We start from the raw sequence: 19,783 nt of genomic DNA, 5'->3' as shown, positions 1-19,783 counted from the left end.
GACAATTGCTCCGCAAAACGCGACAATTGCTCCGATGACAAATGCTCCTCGAACGACAGTTGCTCCGCCGACAATTGCTCCGCCGACAATTGCTCCGGTGACATTTGCTCTGCCGACGCGACACTTGCTCCGGTGACACCGACAATTGCTCCGCCGACATTTGCTCTGCTAAAAAAGTGCCCCGTAAAATACAAAGGCTACTACGACAATAATTGTTGCTCCTCCCCAAAAGTACCCCGCAAAAGACAATGCTCCACCGACAATTAAATTGCTCTCTGATCCAAAAGTGCGGCCTCGTGGAAGACATGAATGCTCCTCTGGCAATTAGTGCAATAAATGCTCAGCCGTTTTTTGTTATTCCCCATAATGTTTGATTTAAAAAACATCAAGTTTTAGCTCCTTATGCAAGTTCTCCGGCGAAAGATAATTACTACGCTCAAAATCTGTTTCATTTATTACTCATTAGCCGATCAAAAGCTCAAGGCTATCTCTCTCTCTCTCTCTCTCTTGCCCTTCCTTTTCCTTTTTACACCCTTTACTTGTCTTCTTAGTTCTTTACTTTCCTCTCAAGCTATTAGTCTTCTTTTATTTCTCTCGTGAAATTGTAACGTAATGTAGTACATGTAGTACATTCTTGTTTAGAATAGTATTTTCAATAATAATATCCAGTCCGTTTTCTGTAGGTTTCTTTCCTTCAGTTAAGTGTATGTAGCTTTACTATATATATATATATATATATATATATATATATATATAAAGATCTGACATTTGGGAGACATTCCGGTGTTATTATACCTACTTATAGGAGACACCCAGATTAGGGAGACATTTTCGTGTCTCCTTTACGTTTCAACACCCCATACATGCAGTTTTACAAGGAACGGTGTCCAAAATGCTTCATGAATATTCATGTTAACATTGTAGCTCAATGTTCGCACCGTCCATTTGATACAAGGGTACATCAACTTAAAATAGAAACCCTTTCAAATATGGGGGTGTATACTCGGCGTTGATATAACAGTGCATTTGAGAGACACAAAGTTTATGGGATATATCTCGCTTTCTCAATCGTATATGTGTGGGATATTCATTTCTAAGATCAGATGTGATTCTAACAACGTAATAATGTGCATCTTGCTCATTATTTTTTTAAAGAAAAATATATATCCGTTATGGTGTGAAAAGCACCCTCTTTTTTAAGGTAGTTTATTCCAATGCGATATCGCGATCTTCGCACATGCGCAGTAATATATACATATATTTGCCGATAAAATTGTCTCCCTTGCACCGTAATATATAGCAAAAGGTGTCTCCTAACTACACCGCTACACAGCAGATCAAGATGTTACTAGGACCTCCACGAATGTAGCCCAGGCGTTGCCGCCCAAGCTTCCCGCGCCGGTACGGTACGGTATGCAGGCTATAGCAGCATGCAAGTCGGGACGGTTGTCTGAACTTCAGGTAGGCCTATAGGGTCTATATGTGGATATTTTATTCTTTTCTGTTAATCATATTCATAGACTACTTCTATTACCGTACTACTATGGGGCTGAGACACTCATGAGAGTGGTAGCCAATTGACTTTAGAGTAGAAAAGTCTAGACTAGATCCACTCCAGCAAAGCATAGAGAGTCGACCCTGTGTGATTCTCATACTAGATCTAGTACGTCTTGGGCCTTGGCTTGGCAAAAAAAAATTCTCCAATTTAGAGGTCTAACAGTTAGAATCTAGAAGTAGAAGAGTCTAGTACTAGACTCTACTAGAGTCTATACTAGACCCTACTAGACCTAGTCTAGATAGATCTAGTATCAAGTATCATCTAGACCTAGGTCTAGATCTAAGTTAGATCTACTACTAGATCTAGGCTAGTAGTAGTACCGCCTAGATCTATCCGGGGCGGGGGTGGGTAGAGTCTACTCAAATTATTTGTTGTTGGGGGTGTGCCGCAGTCAGGGGCGTCGCTAGACCTTTTTCAGTGGGGGGGGGGGGGGGGGGGGGTGTAAGTTAGAGACCACCGATTACCGACAAAACTAGCCACCAATTACCGACAAAATGTAATAATGTCCCTGTGTCTACAAATTTAACCCTATCAATACTAGTATCAACCCGGGGCCGAAGGCTAAATTATTTTTTCTATGAACTAGATCTAGATCTAGATCTAGTCTATCTAGAATCTAGATCTATAGTAGATCTAGATCTACTTGCGTATGCGCAAATTGTCATTTTCCTTGACATAAATATAAGAATTATTTCGTTAACTTAGTCAGTATCATAGCTAGATCTAGACTATATATTTAAATGCAGGCGCGTAGATCTAGTTTGGATCCTATTTTAGGGGGAGGGGGTAGTGAGAAGCGAATCACTTAAAGAGCGCGCAAAGGGCCCTCCCGCGCGAAGCTTTGACGTTTCATTGAATTATGAGAGAAGCAGACGATTAGTTGTAGTGTTCTCGACTCTTAATCCTTATCTGACTTTATAGATTCCACCCTTCCGCGCGAAGCGCGGAAGCTTTGACGTTTCATTGAATTATTATAGAAAGCAGACGCTTCTGTGTAGTATTCTCGAATCTTAATCCTTAATTGTCTGAAATCGGTTTCCCCCAATCGCGCGAAGCGTGGAAGCTTTGACGTTTTATTAAATTATGAGAGAAAGAAGACGATTCGTTGTACTGCTCTCGACTCTAAACCCTTGTATGAATTCAGTTTCCCCCCTCCCGCGAAGCGCGGAAGCTTAGACGTTTCATTAAATTATGAGAGAAAGCGATTCTTGGTACTGTTCTCGTCTCTTAATCCTTATCTGAATGAAGATTCCACCCTTCCACGCGAAGCGCGGAAAATTTCATGTTTCATTAAATTATTATAGAAAGCAGACGCTTCTGTGTAGTATTCTTGACTCTTAATCCTTAATTGTCTGAATTCAGTTTCCCCCAATCGCGCGAAACGCGGAAGCTTTGACGCAGGGAATAATTTTCCTGGTATCGCATCGCAATTTGCTATGCATTTTGCATGACTGCTATACAAAATATCTTTGTGTAGCAGTTTTCTTCCATAGAAATGTACAGAATATCATTTGAAATATTATCCATCGCCTGAAATTGCTAATCAAAAAATTGAGGAAAATTATTCCCTGTGACGTTTCCTTAAATTATTAGAAAAAGCAGACGATCTGTTCTACTGTTCTCGACTCTTAATCCTTGTCTGAATGAAGTTTCCCCCTCCCGCGAAGCGCGGAAGCTTAGACGTTTCATTAAATTTGTAGTATTTATTATTAGACAATGAAGACAATTCGTTGTACCGTTTTCGATTCTTAATCAGCCCTAATTGTCCGCATCCAGATTTCCTCTATCGCGCTTCGCGCGAAAGCTTTGGAGTTTCATTAACATATTAGAGAAAAAGGACGATTCGTTGTACCGTTCTTGACTCCTAATCTTTGTCTGAATTCAGTTTACCCCCTCCCGCGCGGAAGTTTTGACGTTTTATTAAACTATTAGAGATAGAAGACGATTCGTCGTAACGTTCTCGACTCTTAATCCTTGTCTGAATGAAGATTCCACCCTTCCACGCAAAGCGTGGAAAATTTCATGTTTCATTAAATTATTATAGAAAGCAGACGATTCAGTGTAGTATTCTTGACTCTTAATCCTTAATTGTCTGAATTCAGTTTCCCCCAATCGCGCAAAGCGCGGAAGCTTTGACGTTTTATTAAACTATTAGAGATAGAAGACGATTCGTCGTAACGTTCTCGACTCTTAATCCTTGTCTGAATGAAGTTTCCCCCTCTCGCGCGTAGCGCGAAAGCTTTAGCGTTTCATTAACATATTAGAAAAAAAGGACGATTCGTTGTACCGTTCTTGACTCCTAATCCTTGTCTGAATTCAGTTTTTCCCCGCCCGCACTTGCGGAAGTTTTGACGTTTTCTTTTCGGCGTTTCATCACAATATAGAGAAAGTAGACGATTCGTCGTACCGTTCTCGACTCTTAATTCTTATCTAAATAATGTTCCGCGCAAAGCGCGAAAGCTTTGACGTTTCATTAACATTTTAGAGAAAAAGGACGATTCGTTGTACCGTTCTTGACTCTAATCCTTGTTTGAATTTAGTTTACCCGAAACTTTTAAACCTCTGATTTCTTTAGCTGATATTATAGGAAAGTCAAACTTCTAGAAAGTACAAGTATTATAGTTGTAGTCTCTCTCGATGTCGTCACCGTTAGTAGGGGGAAAAAAATTGTCGGCCAACCGACATTATACATCTCGCCGACTTCAAATTCCTGCATTTATATAGTACCCGAGGATCGAGCAAGAATACCGACACGGCTGACCCGACACAGCAATTTATTTATGCGTGTCTTTCTTGCTCCCTCGACGAGACGACTCCACCCAACAACCCCCCCTCCCCCTCTCTCAGGCTCTTACCTCCCCTTGTTTCCTTTTTCTCTTTTTTTCTTCCTTTTCTCCTTTTCTTTCTTTTCTCTTTTCTTTTCTTTCCTCTCTTCCCTCTTTTTCTTTTTCTCTTCTCTTAATTTCCTTTCCTCTCCTTTTTTCCTTTCTTTTCCTTTCTTTCCTTTCTTTTCCTTTTCTTTCTTTCTTTTCTTTCCCTTTCCCTCTCTTTTTTCCCCTCCCCCTTTTCTTTGTTTTCCCGACGGCAGCGCAATTTCGCACCCCCCACACCCACCCCCCCCCCCCTTTGGCGACGCCCCTGGCCGCAGTCAGCTCAAATTAAGCTAGTAGGGTCTACTCAGCTAGTTTAGTAGAGTCTAGGGCTAATTGGCCCTCCCCTGAGTAAAGGATAGGGCTTAGCCTTGCTATAGCCTAGGGGGCAACAAGTTGAGTGAAAAATAGGGTCTTGAGAACGGGTCATGGCAAGAGTTCCATATAGAGTCTAGTCCTAGTAGGCCTACTCCTAGATCTAGATCTACCCCCCCCCCCCACCCCCCCCCCCCCCCCCCCCCCCCCCCCCCCCCCCCCCCGCTGAAAAAAATTAACGACTGATAGAATCTACTTAGTTAGACTAGACCTATGTCTAGACTATGATAGAATTTTAAATTACTGGAAGTCCACCTGAGTCCGCGTTGCCCTAACCCTAACGCTAGGACAGAAATACTGGACGAAATAGCTTTAACATTAATGGATACAACATTAAATATTACATAACACATTGTGTTATTCTTCAAGTTCAACATCCAAAAAAATCAAATAAATTATTATCAAGTTCTTTTCTCATGTTTTAGTAGGGGGTATAAATATGGAACTCTTGTCTGGGTCAGAATTCGACCATCATGTCATGAATTGACCGCGCTTGTTGCGTGTGTACATGTATGTGTCTATGAGCGCCGCTCAGCGGCTATGTACAGCGCTCATGCATTGGCTGTTCTGGGCAAAAATCCGGCCCGCACTGTTCGGATGCCATATGGTTTGGGAACTGGGAGTTTGCCGCATAGCGGCAAGAGAGAAGGGGGGAAATAATTTTGTAACCCTTGAGAGCGGCAACCGGCCCGGCCTGGCCGAGCGGCCCTCATTAAAAAATTGGCTCTGAAAAAGGGGGTCTTTGTAGCGGCACATACCCGTGTCACCAATATATGCGAGTACATTGGGATTTATCAATCGAATCATGTATTTTGGAGGTGGAAAACTTTCAATTGACGTCAAAGAATTTGAAATTAGGTATTACATAAAGGTAATAATTGAGTTCAAACCCATATAAATTATCATTTGTTCATTTTGGGGGATTTTGTATCATATAGTAATGGGTGACATTCATGGATTTTGAATGCCAATATGCCAGGCGCGGTAAAAAAAAAAATTGTTGCCAATTTGAATGAAATGTAAAAATCCATGTCAAAATTATTAATTGTCACTGTGTGTCAAAATAGAATAGTCAAAGTGGATGATTGATATGATCAGTCTTGCTTCGATATTTAATATAATATCTTGTGCATCTTTCTGGTCTTAGCGGTAATTTTGACATTGGAATCATTGCAAGGTCAAACTTTTTTGTTTTGCATTGTTGTGGGTCAACCTAGATACACGCACCCGCTATTGCTTGCACCTACATGTACAAAGCATGAAGCTTAATTCCTATTCACTGTCGAAGCCTATGTAACGACCCCGGTCCCGGCTTGTACATTTCGATAGCAACCGCTCAAACAAATGCTTAACGCAGGGCAATCAAGTGCTGTTGGATTATATGCGAATGTGTACTGTGCGCGTGCGTGGCCACGCACTGCGCATTCCAACTTCGACAGCGAATATAGAACCATATGTCAAAAAATGCTGATTACAACGATTTACCCTAGACCTCTATAACAAAACAAATTTCTGTTTATTTGTGTTGTTGGCATAGGGTTCTGCGTTGAACTGCTCGCGAAACACCCAACGATGAACATGCAGTATCTGCAGAAACTTTGCATGCTTTTTGGGTTGTCAAAATAATTTTCCTGATTTTTTCATTGGATTGTAGACCATGCAAGACTGGATCTATGACAATTCCATTGAGAAACAAAAATAAGACAGGGAAATTAAGTTCTAGAGGAAGCTTTGTAGGTGCACCGCTATCGCAAGAGATAGCGGGTGCGTGTATCTACATTGTAGGGTCAAACAGTCTTTTTTAACACAATTTTTCTGACACAATATGAAAAATATGTACATGTTTTTATTTTCCTGCAGCAACTACTTGCCCAAGAAGACGAGCGATGTGAGGAGTCGCGGTTGCAGGGCTAGGGCTTTTTTTTTCAAGCATCAAGATCAAGGAAAGAGTCACTGGTAAGTTTCACTGGGTATTCAAAATTTTGTATCCAAGACCAATTCGAGAGATCGACAAGAGCTGTAAGGTATTCTCCGATAGCGGCGCTATATTACTTTGGTTGTGCTGCCTACTTCCAGGACAGGCACGAGTGAATAGCTTTCCTATTGAAATCAGCCAAAATCATGATGCGTCATTATAACGAACGGTTCTAAAACGCTATCGAAAAGTGATTTAAACATTGATTTAAATCAGTTTAAATAAGTGTTTTTGTGAGTATGGGGTTCCGTTGCGGATGAAATGATCAAATTAGCCGGCAAAAATTGAATTCTGTAGGATTTCAGCGTAAAAGACCGGAAGTAGGTAGCACAACCTGAAGCTGGACCCGCTGAGCCAACAGCGCACGTCAACCAATCAGAAACAAGCATTTAATTCATTTAATTTAACGCCCTCTAGCGGCCAAATAGTTATTGTCAATCCCCCAATTTCATCATTCCCAATTAGGCCACTTGTGGTGATGGTGACATACACTAAAATAGATAATGGACCCCTTTTTGGAACTTGATACTTCCCTTACTGGAATGTAATCCCTTCTTCCATAGCGGTGTAACCCTACTAAATTTGATGAATACCATCTGTAGTTTTTCCTATTAAATGCTGTTATAATTCTTGGTTTATATAGGCCTTGTCTTCATTTCTATTTTTCTCTAACCCTTTTAGACATGCTGACCAGAAGAAGACATTGTGGTGTTGGAAAACCCAACCCCCTTGAGGTAGCAGCACAATACACAGAGAAAGAAAAGGACCCTCCTCACTTCATTGTCAAGCTGTTTGAGAACAAAGGTAAGCAACATCATTTTTTAATTCATAATTAAGTTTCATGGGGCTGCTACAAGTTTAGGTCGTATACTGTCCAACAATATTTGATTGATGTCACAGCAGAAACATAACTTAACAACATAATTTGCATATTTTGCACATTCATTTCAACTCAAGTTCTTTTGTTTTATGCCTCCGACATGAAGTGTGTCGGAGGCATTCTGTTTTTAGGTTATCCGTCTGTCCGTCCATATTTCTTCTTACCACGATAACATAAAGGGATGTACATGTATACCTGGTGTTCTAGAAGGCGCTGTTCGATGGCATGTTGTGCGCCGCCAATTTTATCCCGAAGATTGACCAGGCATATTACATACATCATTTTTTACTGTTTGGAACATCCCTTACCAAAGAAAACTGCTTAATAAGCCTTCGATAAGCCTTCGCTAAGCCTTCACAAAGCCTTCAAAGACTTCATAAGCCTTCGAAGGCTTGTTTTAGTCTTCGACTGCTTATTAGTTTGCGAGAGCTAAGCCTTCAAAGACTTTCATATAAGCAGTCCAAAAATGTTGACTGCTTATTAAGCAGTCAGTAGAAAATAAGCCTTCAAGATAAGCAGTCGCTGAAAATAAGCCTTCAAAGATAAGCAGTCACTTTTAAAGAAGACCGCGAAGGCCTTCAGTTTCCAAATGTGTGCTGCCATCTAGTGGTAGAAGGCGAATAGGCCAACCGGTAATTTTCAAATTCAAATCTTCACTGAGACTCTGAGCTGAGCTGAACGGCGCATATTTCAATCATTACTTTGCAATTTCGCCAGATTTGTCTTCCTGTAAAACCCACAGTATAGGGAATAAGGGGTAGATTATTTACACCAGGAAAGAAGAATTTTGAGAGTATTCTAGAGCAAGAATTTAACAAAATGAGAAAGGATCGAATTTTGTTACCAAGATTACAGTCCCACACAAGCACTCTTGTGTTGGAGAAATACGACCTACTTTGCTTTGCACTGGACTGCTAGCTGCTGGAGCTACTTTAAACATCTTCATTTTGTCCAGAAGGTGAGTAATACAATTACACAATACGAAATTGAGTTTGCTTTCTGTACAGATTAGGAAATTGCATGGCCATTGATTTTGTAAATACTTGTTCACAAAATATTTGAGCAAATTAGCGCAGCTGCAGTTGATGACGGAAGGTTTAGGTAATATAGGCAGTCGAAGGTTTGTACCCAGTGGACAACGCTCGAAGGTTTAGGGGATAAGCAGTCGACAACGAAGGTTTAGGTGATTCAACGACGAAGGTATAAGCAGTCAATGATGAAGGCTTAGCTAATTTGCATATAACTTGGCTGTGGGAAGGCCTACGGACTGCTTATAAGCCTTCGAAGGCTTAGGAAGGTTTAAACACGACTGCTTATATAGAGCTTCATTATAAGCAGTCGACTGCTTATTTAGAGCTTCATTATAAGCAGTCGACTGCTTATTTAGAGCTTCATTATAAGCAGTCGACTGCTTATTTAGAGCTTCATTATAAGCAGTCGAAGCTAATTTGCATATTAACTTGGCTGTGGGAAGGCCTATCGACTGCTTACAAGCCTTCGAAGGCTTGCAGCAATACATTGACATGCATGTTGCAAATGAAGGCTTGCGACTGCTTATATCGACTGCTTGTGACTGCTTATGCGACTGCTTAGCGAAGGCCTTCAGTTCGGTAAGGGATGGCATTGTGTAAACACCGGTATGATCGAATAACATATATTGGTGTCAATGGCAACTCACACCGTCTGTCCGAGTACACATTGTCAAGATATTCTGACAAAATTAATTGTACTGATCAAATTGGCACTGTGATTTTTGGAAACATATAAATTCCTGCCATTTCCATCTCAACATAAAAGAAATAGAATAGTGAATCTGGCATAAGAAAATCAGACACACTTCCTGGATACTTTTTGTAATCCTTACTTCCTCAAACTCTACAATGTACAGAACCTGCAAACCCAACTCTTGGAGGGTGTCCAAAATGAAAACAGTGAGAAACAAAACAAATTGAGTTGAGCTGGACATCCTTATTTACTACATATTGAGTATATAGGGACAATGTCTAGATGTGCGCCTGAAAGTAAATTGCACGAAATAAATTGCAAATCAATATTTTGTTGAAGATGACTTTCAGCTGTGACGTCAACAATCAACTATCGTTGTTTAGAGGTACCATAATGTTGGTGTAATGATGTCTTACTGTAATTTTTCTTACAGGAAGAGGGATAGTGGCACAAAGAGACATCTCAAAAGGGGAGTTTTTGTTGGAGTACCCAGGCCAACTTATATCTGCCCAAGAAGGCAACCAACGTGAGGAGGAGGAATCATCTGGTTTTCGTTTTTTTTTTAAGCATCAAGGACAAAGCTACTGGTAAGTTTGCACGTTTTATTCCTATTAGGAGATTATGAAACGGGCACTGTCCATCCGTATGTGTACTACCTATTACTTTTGGATGGTTCGTCCTATCATTACCAAATTTGAATGGTAGATGCATTAGCTAGGGAGGCCTATACATTTTAGTGTGGTCAAAGGTCACTCAGACTTTGTGTACAAAATGTTAAATTTGTACATAAGATGTTAAATCTACATATTACTTTTGGATGGTTCATCCCATCCTCACTAAAGCTGGATTTTGGGGGTCATGCGGTCAAAGGTCATAGGGCAATAAATAGCTTGTGGTCGTGTTATCTCAAGAACCGATTGACGGATTCTCACCAAACTTGGCCCATGTATGTACCTTAAGGGGCCAATGATGAACTAATTCGATTTTTGGGTTATGAGGTCAAAGGTCACAGGGCTCATTATATATGCAATAAGAGCTTGTGATCACGTTATGTAATTGGGCTTAATATGTAAATCGCGCAATAGTGGAGGCATCATTTTCGACTGCGCGCAGTCGAACATCCATCTAGTTGAATGACATACAATACTGTACACTTTTCTTTGGAATACAGTCTTGATGCAACTGATGAGTGTGCTTTTGGGGATAGACTCGGCCGCCTCGTGAATCATGGACAAGGGAGGGAGGAGAACGCCCGAATGAAGATACTAGATATGAAGTCACATCCACACATGTGGATAATTGCTACAAAGAACATATCTAAAGGGACCGAAGTTCTGTACAATTATGGAGTTCGAGAACTGCCGTGGAAGAAAAAGGTAAAATTAATTTTGATAAATTTAGAGTATGATGGAAATTACAAGATTATTATCAGATGTGATAAAAGTCAAATTTTACCTTTTCATGTTTTTGCTTGTAACCCATGATAGACAAAGCAATACAAGTCATGTATGTGAGATTCAATTCTTTACCTCTGTACATTACCCATAATACTAAAAATTGCCCCATGTGATATAGCTAAACTGATTACATTTTGGACAAGTTTCTACTCATTATTTGGCTTTATTCATCTAATTTCTAATTATTTTTCCCCTCAGCATTTCAGAGGACAAGTTCAAAGGGAAGAAGAAGAAGGAGAGACACAAGTCCACCAACAGGAAAGAGGGACTCTAGGACAACAACAAGAAGGAGAGATGCAGGTTCACCAGCAAGAAGGACAGACACAAGGACATGAACAAGAAAGAGGGACTCTAGGGCACCAACAAGGAGAAGACATACAGGTCCACCAACAAGGAGAGACAGAGGACCACCAACAAGAACGAGGAACACAAATCCACCAACAAGGAGGAGATACACATGTCCACCAACAAGAAGGAGAGACAGAGGGCCACCTACATGAAAGAGAGACTCTAGGACACCAACAAGAAGGAGAGATGGAGGTCCACCAACAAGAAGGAGAGACAGAGGGCCACCTACATGAAAGAGAGACTCTAGGACACCAACAAGGAGGAGAGATGGAGGTCCACCAACAAGAAGGAGAGACAGAGGGCCACCTACATGAAAGAGAGACTCTAGGACACCAACAAGGAGGAGAGATGGAGGTCCACCAACAAGAAGGAGAGACAGAGGGCCACCTACATGAAAGAGAGACTCTAGGACACCAACAAGGAGGAGAGATGGAGGTCCACCAACAAGAAGGAGAGACAGAGGGCCACCTACATGAAAGAGAGACTCTAGGACACCAACAAGGAGGAGAGATGGAGGTCCACCAACAAGAAGGAGAGACAGAGGGCCACCTACATGAAAGAGAAACTCTAGGACACCAACAAGAAGGAGAGATGGAGGTCCACCAACAAGAAGGAGAGACAGAGGGCCACCTACATGAAAGAGAGACTCTAGGACACCAACAAGGAGGAGAGATGGAGGTCCACCAACAAGAAGGAGAGACAGAGGGCCACCTACATGAAAGAGAGACTCTAGGACACCAACAAGAAGGAGAGATGGAGGTCCACCAACAAGAAGGAGAGACAGAGGGCCACCTACATGAAAGAGAGATTCTAGGACACCAACAAGAAGGAGAGATGGAGGTCCACCAACAAGAAGGAGAGACAGAGGGCCACCAGCAAGAAGGACAGACACAAGGACATGAACAAGAAAGAAGGACTCTAGGACACCAACAAGGAGAAGACATACATATATACCAACGAGGAAAGACACAGGTCCACCAACAAGAAGGAGAGACTCTAGGACACCAACAAGGAGGAGATACACATGTCCACCAAAAAGGAGTGACAGAGGACCACCAACAAGAAAGAGGAACACAAATCCATCAACAAGGAGAGACACAAGTCCACCAAAAAGGAGTGACAGAGGACCACCAACAAGAAAGAGGAACACAAATCCACCAACAAGGGGAGACACAAGTCCATCAACAAGAAAGAGAGACTCTAGGACACCAACAAGGAGGAGATACACATGTCCACCAACAAGGAGAGACACATGTCCACCAACAAGGAGGAGATACACATGTCCACCAGCAAGAAGGAGAGACAGAGGGCCACCAACATGAAAGAGAGACACAAGTCAACCAACAAGAGATAGGGACTCTAGGGCATCAACAAGAAAGAGGAACACAAATCCACCAGCACAGGGAGACACAACAAGAAAGAGGGACTCTAGGACACCAACAAGAAGGAGAGATGCAGATTAATCAGCAAGAAGGACAGACACAAGGACACGAACAAGAAAGAGGGACTATAGGACACCAACAAGGAGGAGACATACATTTCCACCAACAAGAAGGAGAGACACAGGTCCACCAACAAGAAAGAGGGACTCCAGGACTCCAACAAGGAGAGACACAAGGACACCAACCAGTCGAAGGAGAGTTCAAAGGATTAGAACAATCTGAGCATCCACAAAACTGTGTATCTCCATCAAGTTGTTCCTCAGATGAGGAAGAGCAGTACACACGCCCAAGAAGGTTCATCTACCCTAACCTATCTAAATCATCAAGTGAACTGCAAAATCATTTTGACAGTGATGAATCTGACCTTGATCCAACATATCGACCAGAGGAGGGTAGCAACGAGGAATACAGCAGTGATGATGAGGCAACTCTTGAGATTCATCCAAGAAATGTTCAAGTGCGCAAGAGACCATCTTCTGTTATATCTACACCAGATGAAAAACCTACAAAGATTTATAAACAGTGCCTTCCAGGATCATTTTCAGGGCCAGAATTGCCACATCAGAAAACCAATGATAATATGGAAACGACACACAAACACGAGGACAAGAAAACAAGGTACAAGAAGCCATCAAGGCCATGCCCTTTCTGCAACAAAGCTTGTGGTGAAAAGCTCTCGAGACACATTTGTTTGGTACATAAGGATAAGGAGCAGGTGAAATCTGCCATGCAGCTGCCAAAGCGGGAGAGAGACAAGGTGTTCTCAAAGTTCAGGAAGGAAGGCATATACCAAGTAAATAGAGAACGTATGAAAGATGACAACCCTATTTATGAAAGAGAAAAGTTACCAAAATCAGGGAATGATGACAACCTTAAAATGTGCAGTAACTGCAAGGGCTTTTACAGCTCACATTTCTTCTGGCATCACAGGAAAGTTTGCCAAGGTGATATATGCACTCCATCTGAAGGAGTACCAGTAAACCTCATGGAAGGGAAAGATCCAGTGTATCAAAAACACCCAGACTTTGTCACTGACATACTTAGTAGATTCCAGAATGATGACGTTGGGAATACGTGTAGAACGGACAAAGTGATAGTTAATGTTGGACATCGACTGTGGACTAAACACAGATCCAAAAAAGACAAGAAACTTGAAGTAAGAAAATCAGTTATGGCTGATATGAGAAGACTTGCCACCTTATACACTGAGTTTAAGAAGAAACACGAGGTTCATGGGACTGCAGATCTCACAATGGGACATGCTGGAGACATGTTCAGTAGAGAGCACTTCGAATCTTTGACAGAGGCAATCCAGACGCTCACTTATGATGAAACTGAAGGCAAACTAAAGCCAGGACTGAAACTCTGCTTGTACTTTGTGCTGAAAAAAGCTAGCAAAATCACTAAAGCTAGTTTTCTTGTATCCAGGCTAGATGAAGATGCATCTGAGATTGACAAGTTCGTAGAGATTCTTGACTTGAACCAGAATTTGATTTTTGGGGATGCACACTACGAAATCCAAAAGAATCGCCAAGTGCGTTTGAGGAAGCCTGCAGAGCTCCCGCTTGAGGCTGACATTGAAGCATTGAAGACATACACTCAAAAGAAAGTCACAGAAATCATCTCTGATGAGTTCCTGGTTTGGGATTCTCACACATTTGTAGAGTTACGAGATCTGACTTGCTCGCGATTGACATTGTGGAATGCAAGGCGTGGTGGAGAACCCAGCAGGCTTACAACCGAAGAATGGAGAGATGCAGAAGAGGGTGTATGGATGCAGAAAGACAAGATTCATGAAGTTAAAAATCCAGCCCATCAGGAACTTTTATCTCAGCTCAAGATATGCTACCAGACTGGGAAGGGCACTAATCGCTTGGTTCCAGTCCTGTTCCCAAGAGACACTGTGAAACCTGTGCAACTTCTATGTGATCAGGAAATCCGGCATACAGCAGGAATAAGACCTGATAATAAGTACATATTCGCTTGTACTCAAATGTCTCATGACCATGTTGGAGGGTGGCATGCTCTAAAGAATGTCTCAGACAACATCAGCCTTTCGTCCAACGTTACGGTGAATGCCACCAAGAACAGGCACAGAGTGTCTACAATTTACGCATCCCTCGACTTGCCTGATGCTGACTTGGAACTATTTTACCGGCATATGGGACACTCCTCTACAATCAATCAAACAATCTACCAGACCCCACTTGCCATCCAAGAAATCACCCGAGTAGGGAGTCATCTCCATCATATAGATATAGGAGGTAGGTAAACATTTATACAAATTTTGCATTGGTTCAATGTACCATATTATATGTACAGCAAATTTATGATTATCTCGAGTTCAGATTTATAACAGCGAGGCAGTAGTAATAGAAATAAGAGCTGATATAATTTTGAATTGGGATAGCATATAGGATAATAACATCGAGCAACAAAACAACCAGTAAATGATACACCCAATTGTACATTTATATGAAAACAATTGCAAAATATTGATGGAAAAAACTTGCACCATTTCATATTCCCAAATCTGAAGCAAACCTAACGCAGAAAACAAAAATGTTCATCAAGTGATATTTACTATTTATTTATTTCATAAACTCTTTGTGTTTGGTATATATTTATTTTGTATTTGTTTGATTGCACTATTACAAATTTGTTAATTTGTTTATGCTCTCTCTCTCTTATATTGACTGTTGTTATATCGTGTATGCAAATTATTGATGTTCGCATTTTATATGTCTTTCCCTTCCCATAGGAATGAGGGCACGCAAAGAATCTGAAGCGTCTGATGACGATGGCTGCTCAAGTGCACCAGCGACCTCAAAGGATGGCTGCTCTACAGCACGGGTGAACTCTAAACATGACGACTCAACTCTAACGGTGACCTCTGAGGATGGCAGCTCAACTACACCAGCGACCTCAAAGGATGGCTGCTCTACAGCACGGGTGAACTCTGAGCATGGCAACTCAACTCTAACAGTGACCTCTGAGGATGGCAGCTCAACTACACCAGCGACCTCAAAGGATGGCTGCTCTACTGCAACATTGACCTCTGGGGATAGGTCTTCAGGTAATATGAAAGCGAAGTGTTTTTTTTTTTGCACATTGTTGCTTTGATATTAAACAGGGAGTTGTTCCCATTAACTCTGCAGTTCAACTATCACATGTGCTGAATTCATAGTTGTATTGTATTGTTGAGAATCATAGGCATGAGTTCAAAACTTGGTTCTTGTAGAATGAATCAGTTCATAAAGGTTTCAGCATATGATACAATGGAGATTCATGAAGAAAAAAAAAAGTAGTAGATTCATGCATTTATATGACAAATATTGGTGTAAAACTAATTGGATCTGCTCAGGAACGCAACACTGTATGGGAAAAGTTTATAGCTGACCATAATGAGAAGTTTTCCCAGCAACCATTGTAAATACTGAAAGATTGTGTGATATGGATACAATTTGAATCTAGCAACTGCGAGAGTAATGGTAAAGGTGTATTTGGCCTAGACATTTAAAAGTTGGAGGGACACATGGGCTCTAACTACCTGTGCGCATGCATACAGCTTGTTGATTGATTTATTCCATATTTTTTAGCCCATGTGAGCAGAATGCTCAAGTGAGATTTTGCCATCCGTTTTGTTTGAAGGGGGTATACTGGAATCAGCGTGCAGTCGGTTGGGCGGTCGCGCGGTCGGTCGAATCTTGTGTCGTGAACTACTTCCTCAGTTTTTGAACAATTCTAGTGAAATTTGGCACAAATGTTTGCCTTGGGGTGTTGATGAGCAGACACACTACAGGCCCCTGAGCAAATTTACAAACTTTTTTTTCCCCCTTGGGGCACTATGGGGAGGTTGCGAAATTCAGGTGAGCATCTAGTCTACTGGGCTCTTTTTGAGTATTTTTTATTTTATTTTTGCCACATCATATGAGATGGGGATTTGAGGTTTGCAAAACATTAATCACCCTGTTTAAATTACAGTATCTTTTGCCCATAAATAAATTGGTACATGTAGGTGTCCCGATGCTGTGGTTATGTTTCATGAGATAAAGCAAATTCAGGGGAGGGTAGTCATGCAAGCTGCAACCGGAGTGTTGTGCGTTTTAAAGTATTTTTCTTCTTTTCAAACATCTTTCATAGATGTAGGCACAACATGTGACAAACTGTGAAACATGTCTGAAGCGTAGAAGTATATAAGGCTTATATGTTATGTCATTACAGCCCGAAGGTACAACCGCTGGTCAAAGCAGGGAAGCAAGCAGTGCAAGCAGTATTTCTCTGCAGCAATCAAACAAGGGGAACCATTACCAGGTAAGCTTCTTTGTGTTTATGTTTAAGTGCATCTTTAGGCAAAGGGTTGAGAAAAGTTGTAATTTTGTTGTCATTTTAAAGGGCAGGAAACTGGTATAGCATGTATTAGAAGTGTGCATATAATTTATATAAAAATCAGAATATTGTGTTCCAAGAAACTAAGTTCCAGGGATCATCAGCTTTCAGTTTTGGTAGCTTCCATTTACTAGTTTCAAGGTCTAGTCATTATTATACCCCTGCCAAACGAAGTATATAGGAATCAGCGTGTTGGCAGAAGTTGATGACAGTGGCAGAAAGTGCATTGCCATGGTAATGGCATATTATGACAAACAAAGGGGGGGGGGGGGATCTTGCGTCGCGAACTACTCCTTCAGTTTTGAACAATTACGTGATAACTCAAGTATGACTTGATGGAATATCATCAAACTTTGAGTAGGACTTGGCAATTAATAAATTTGATTTTGAGTGACACTGCAATAGCTGGGGGGGGGGGGGGGGGGGGTTATTCCCCCATCCATCAGATGTTCTTCGTTTACGCGATAATTTGAGTATGACTTGATTGATGTCATTAAACTTGGTGAGACGGTCATGTAGGACATGACAAGTAACTCAGGACTCATTTGATTTCCCCACCCCCATCTCGGACCTCGGCCATATATCAATGTGTGGCATGTGTGTATACATGGATTATTTGTTTTACAAAAATGCATAGTCAAATTTATTGTTATTCCTATTTGATTATGCACATATGCAACTTTTTTTCCAGGAGTTCTACTTTTTTTCTTCAGTTTCCAGCATTTATGGAGAAAGTGCACTTAATTGACATTAATTGGCTTTTCATGTACTCTGAAAGATAGCTTAGTCAAATTAATAATAAGTATTGAAATTTCATATGAGTTGATAGTGCAAATATGCAAATTTGTTCAATATAATGCAGTGCGTGAGAGGGCAGAGGCATACCAGTCGACTAGTTCCTATTTAATAACCTAAGATAGTATCGATGATGACAAAGGATTTAGAATGTATTGTTCTTATTTCATACCCAGGGAGGAAGGCCTGCACCACTTTCCTGCAAAGACATCAAATCACCATGGAATGGCAGGCGGTAAGAAATAAGGTGATGAACGAAAGGAATAAAGCAAAGAAAAACTTTGATGACAGAGAGAGGAGCTTCCTAAACTAACAATATTAGTTGGGTCAGATCATATGGTCTGATTAACATCTTTTGTTGCCTTTTTTGGCACAATACATGTACCTTCACCTGTATATTCCAGTAGGTATGTGGCTTCTAAATGAATATTCATGAAAGAGCTTGCACAAGGACTCATCCTCGTTTTGTTTCAGTGTCAAGCCTGGTCCTTTATCTGCACATGCGCAACCTGTAACTTGCTCTAATTTGTGATAGAGCTGAATTGATAAAAGTCTAATATGGTGGGCAAAGAGGTCAGTTGAAACATTGGTGTAATGATGATTAATGAGCCTGAATGAAGTTAGTTTATTTCGGTTTTCCCTGCCATTGACTTAGTGTATGTATTAAAGAAAGTGCTAAATGGTTATATAGTGGACATTTTGTAACCTGGATGTATGCAAGTTAAATGAATATTAAAGGTAATACAAAGTTTTGGGAATATTTCACTAGGGTCGGAGAATAACGTTTAAATTTTCATTATCATTGTAAAACCTTGTGTACGAAAAACCGCCTCTGAATAAATTGGGCTCTAAAACGCTTTGGATTTCGAGATATTCTAATATGAAATTTATCGGTGCTCCCGATAAATTTCAAATAGCGCCTACGGTCATATAACGGTAGCTGCGACCATGAAAATCTCGGAATATGCAGTTCTGATATTAGGTTTCCAAAAGAATAGTCAAGAAACATTGCTTTAAAGCTAAAGTAATATCAATCCGGAGAGGGCGCTATACAACATAAAGAGTTTATTATCTACAATTTCATCACTTTAGACTCGATTACAACAGCGACAACGATCATTGTGTTTTGTTGGATCGTATATATGCTTCCAATATGTACATTTGAACAAAATTCATGACCCCATACCAAAACTTTGTATTACCTTTAAATTTAATTCAGGATCAAATGAAGATGACATGTATCTAATTAATGATGTAATGATGAATACTGCTTTCAGTGCATGATGAAGGTTTGGACATTAGAAATGATTGGTTGCACACTGTACAGTGAAGTGTAGTTATGCAGTCAAACTTCAAGTTCAATTCAAGTTTATTAGAGTGAACTACATATTATTAGACAAAGGGTATTTATAGTACTTGATAATGATGTCAGTTTGAGCACAATCCCTTTTCGAAGTGTTTTTGAAGAGCATCAACTTGATTCCACAAGCACAGATATTACAAAGACACTTAGATGTCATTTTACTATCTAATCTTGCATATATATGGATTGCACGTTTGCATCTAGTTGAACTTTTGTTATTGTTATTCCTGTTATTGGAATATTTTACAGCATTGCCTTTTATATGGTGTACATATTTGGCTACATCAGTGTTCTTTGTGACAAGAGTAAATAATGCTAATTTGCTCATTTAGTGCTATAATAATTACATGTGTTAATGTTTTTATTCATGAGAAATGTAGGAAAAGTATAACGATTACATTCTGACCCACTAGGTTGTAGTGTTGCATAACATTGGGCACTGTCCCTATTCATCCCAGAATAGACATCGAAATATGAAAATGACTACATCGGGATTAATTTCAGAACCGAAGATCTCCACATGTATGTTCTTTCTTTTGCTTTCATTTGTGAGGACCCAGACCAAAAATGAGATGACTTCCTTTACTAGATTCAAAAGATACAGGC

At 40.6% G+C, this 19,783-nt stretch overlaps 2 protein-coding genes across 2 annotated transcripts in view; one reads left to right on the top strand and one right to left on the bottom strand.

The window, feature by feature from the left end:
* LOC588117 (solute carrier family 13 member 5) overlaps positions 1–19,783 on the bottom strand; it is a 47,949-nt gene that overhangs the window by 12,990 nt on the left and 15,176 nt on the right. The window lies entirely within an intron of this gene.
* Positions 745–11,307, top strand: LOC115922223 (histone-lysine N-methyltransferase PR-Set7-like). Its single transcript, XM_030980646.1, has 5 exons — positions 745–1,461; positions 6,664–6,759; positions 7,460–7,582; positions 9,817–9,970; positions 11,039–11,307. The coding sequence occupies exons 3-5, from the start codon at positions 7,462–7,464 to the stop codon at positions 11,112–11,114; spliced, it is 351 nt and encodes a 116-aa protein (XP_030836506.1). The 5' UTR covers positions 745–1,461; positions 6,664–6,759; positions 7,460–7,461; the 3' UTR covers positions 11,115–11,307.

This window comes from Strongylocentrotus purpuratus, unplaced genomic scaffold (assembly GCF_000002235.5).
Source record: "Strongylocentrotus purpuratus isolate Spur 01 unplaced genomic scaffold, Spur_5.0 spur5_scaffold_11, whole genome shotgun sequence".
NCBI lineage: Eukaryota > Metazoa > Echinodermata > Echinoidea > Camarodonta > Strongylocentrotidae > Strongylocentrotus > Strongylocentrotus purpuratus.
This window is presented reverse-complemented; position numbering and strand designations above follow the sequence as displayed.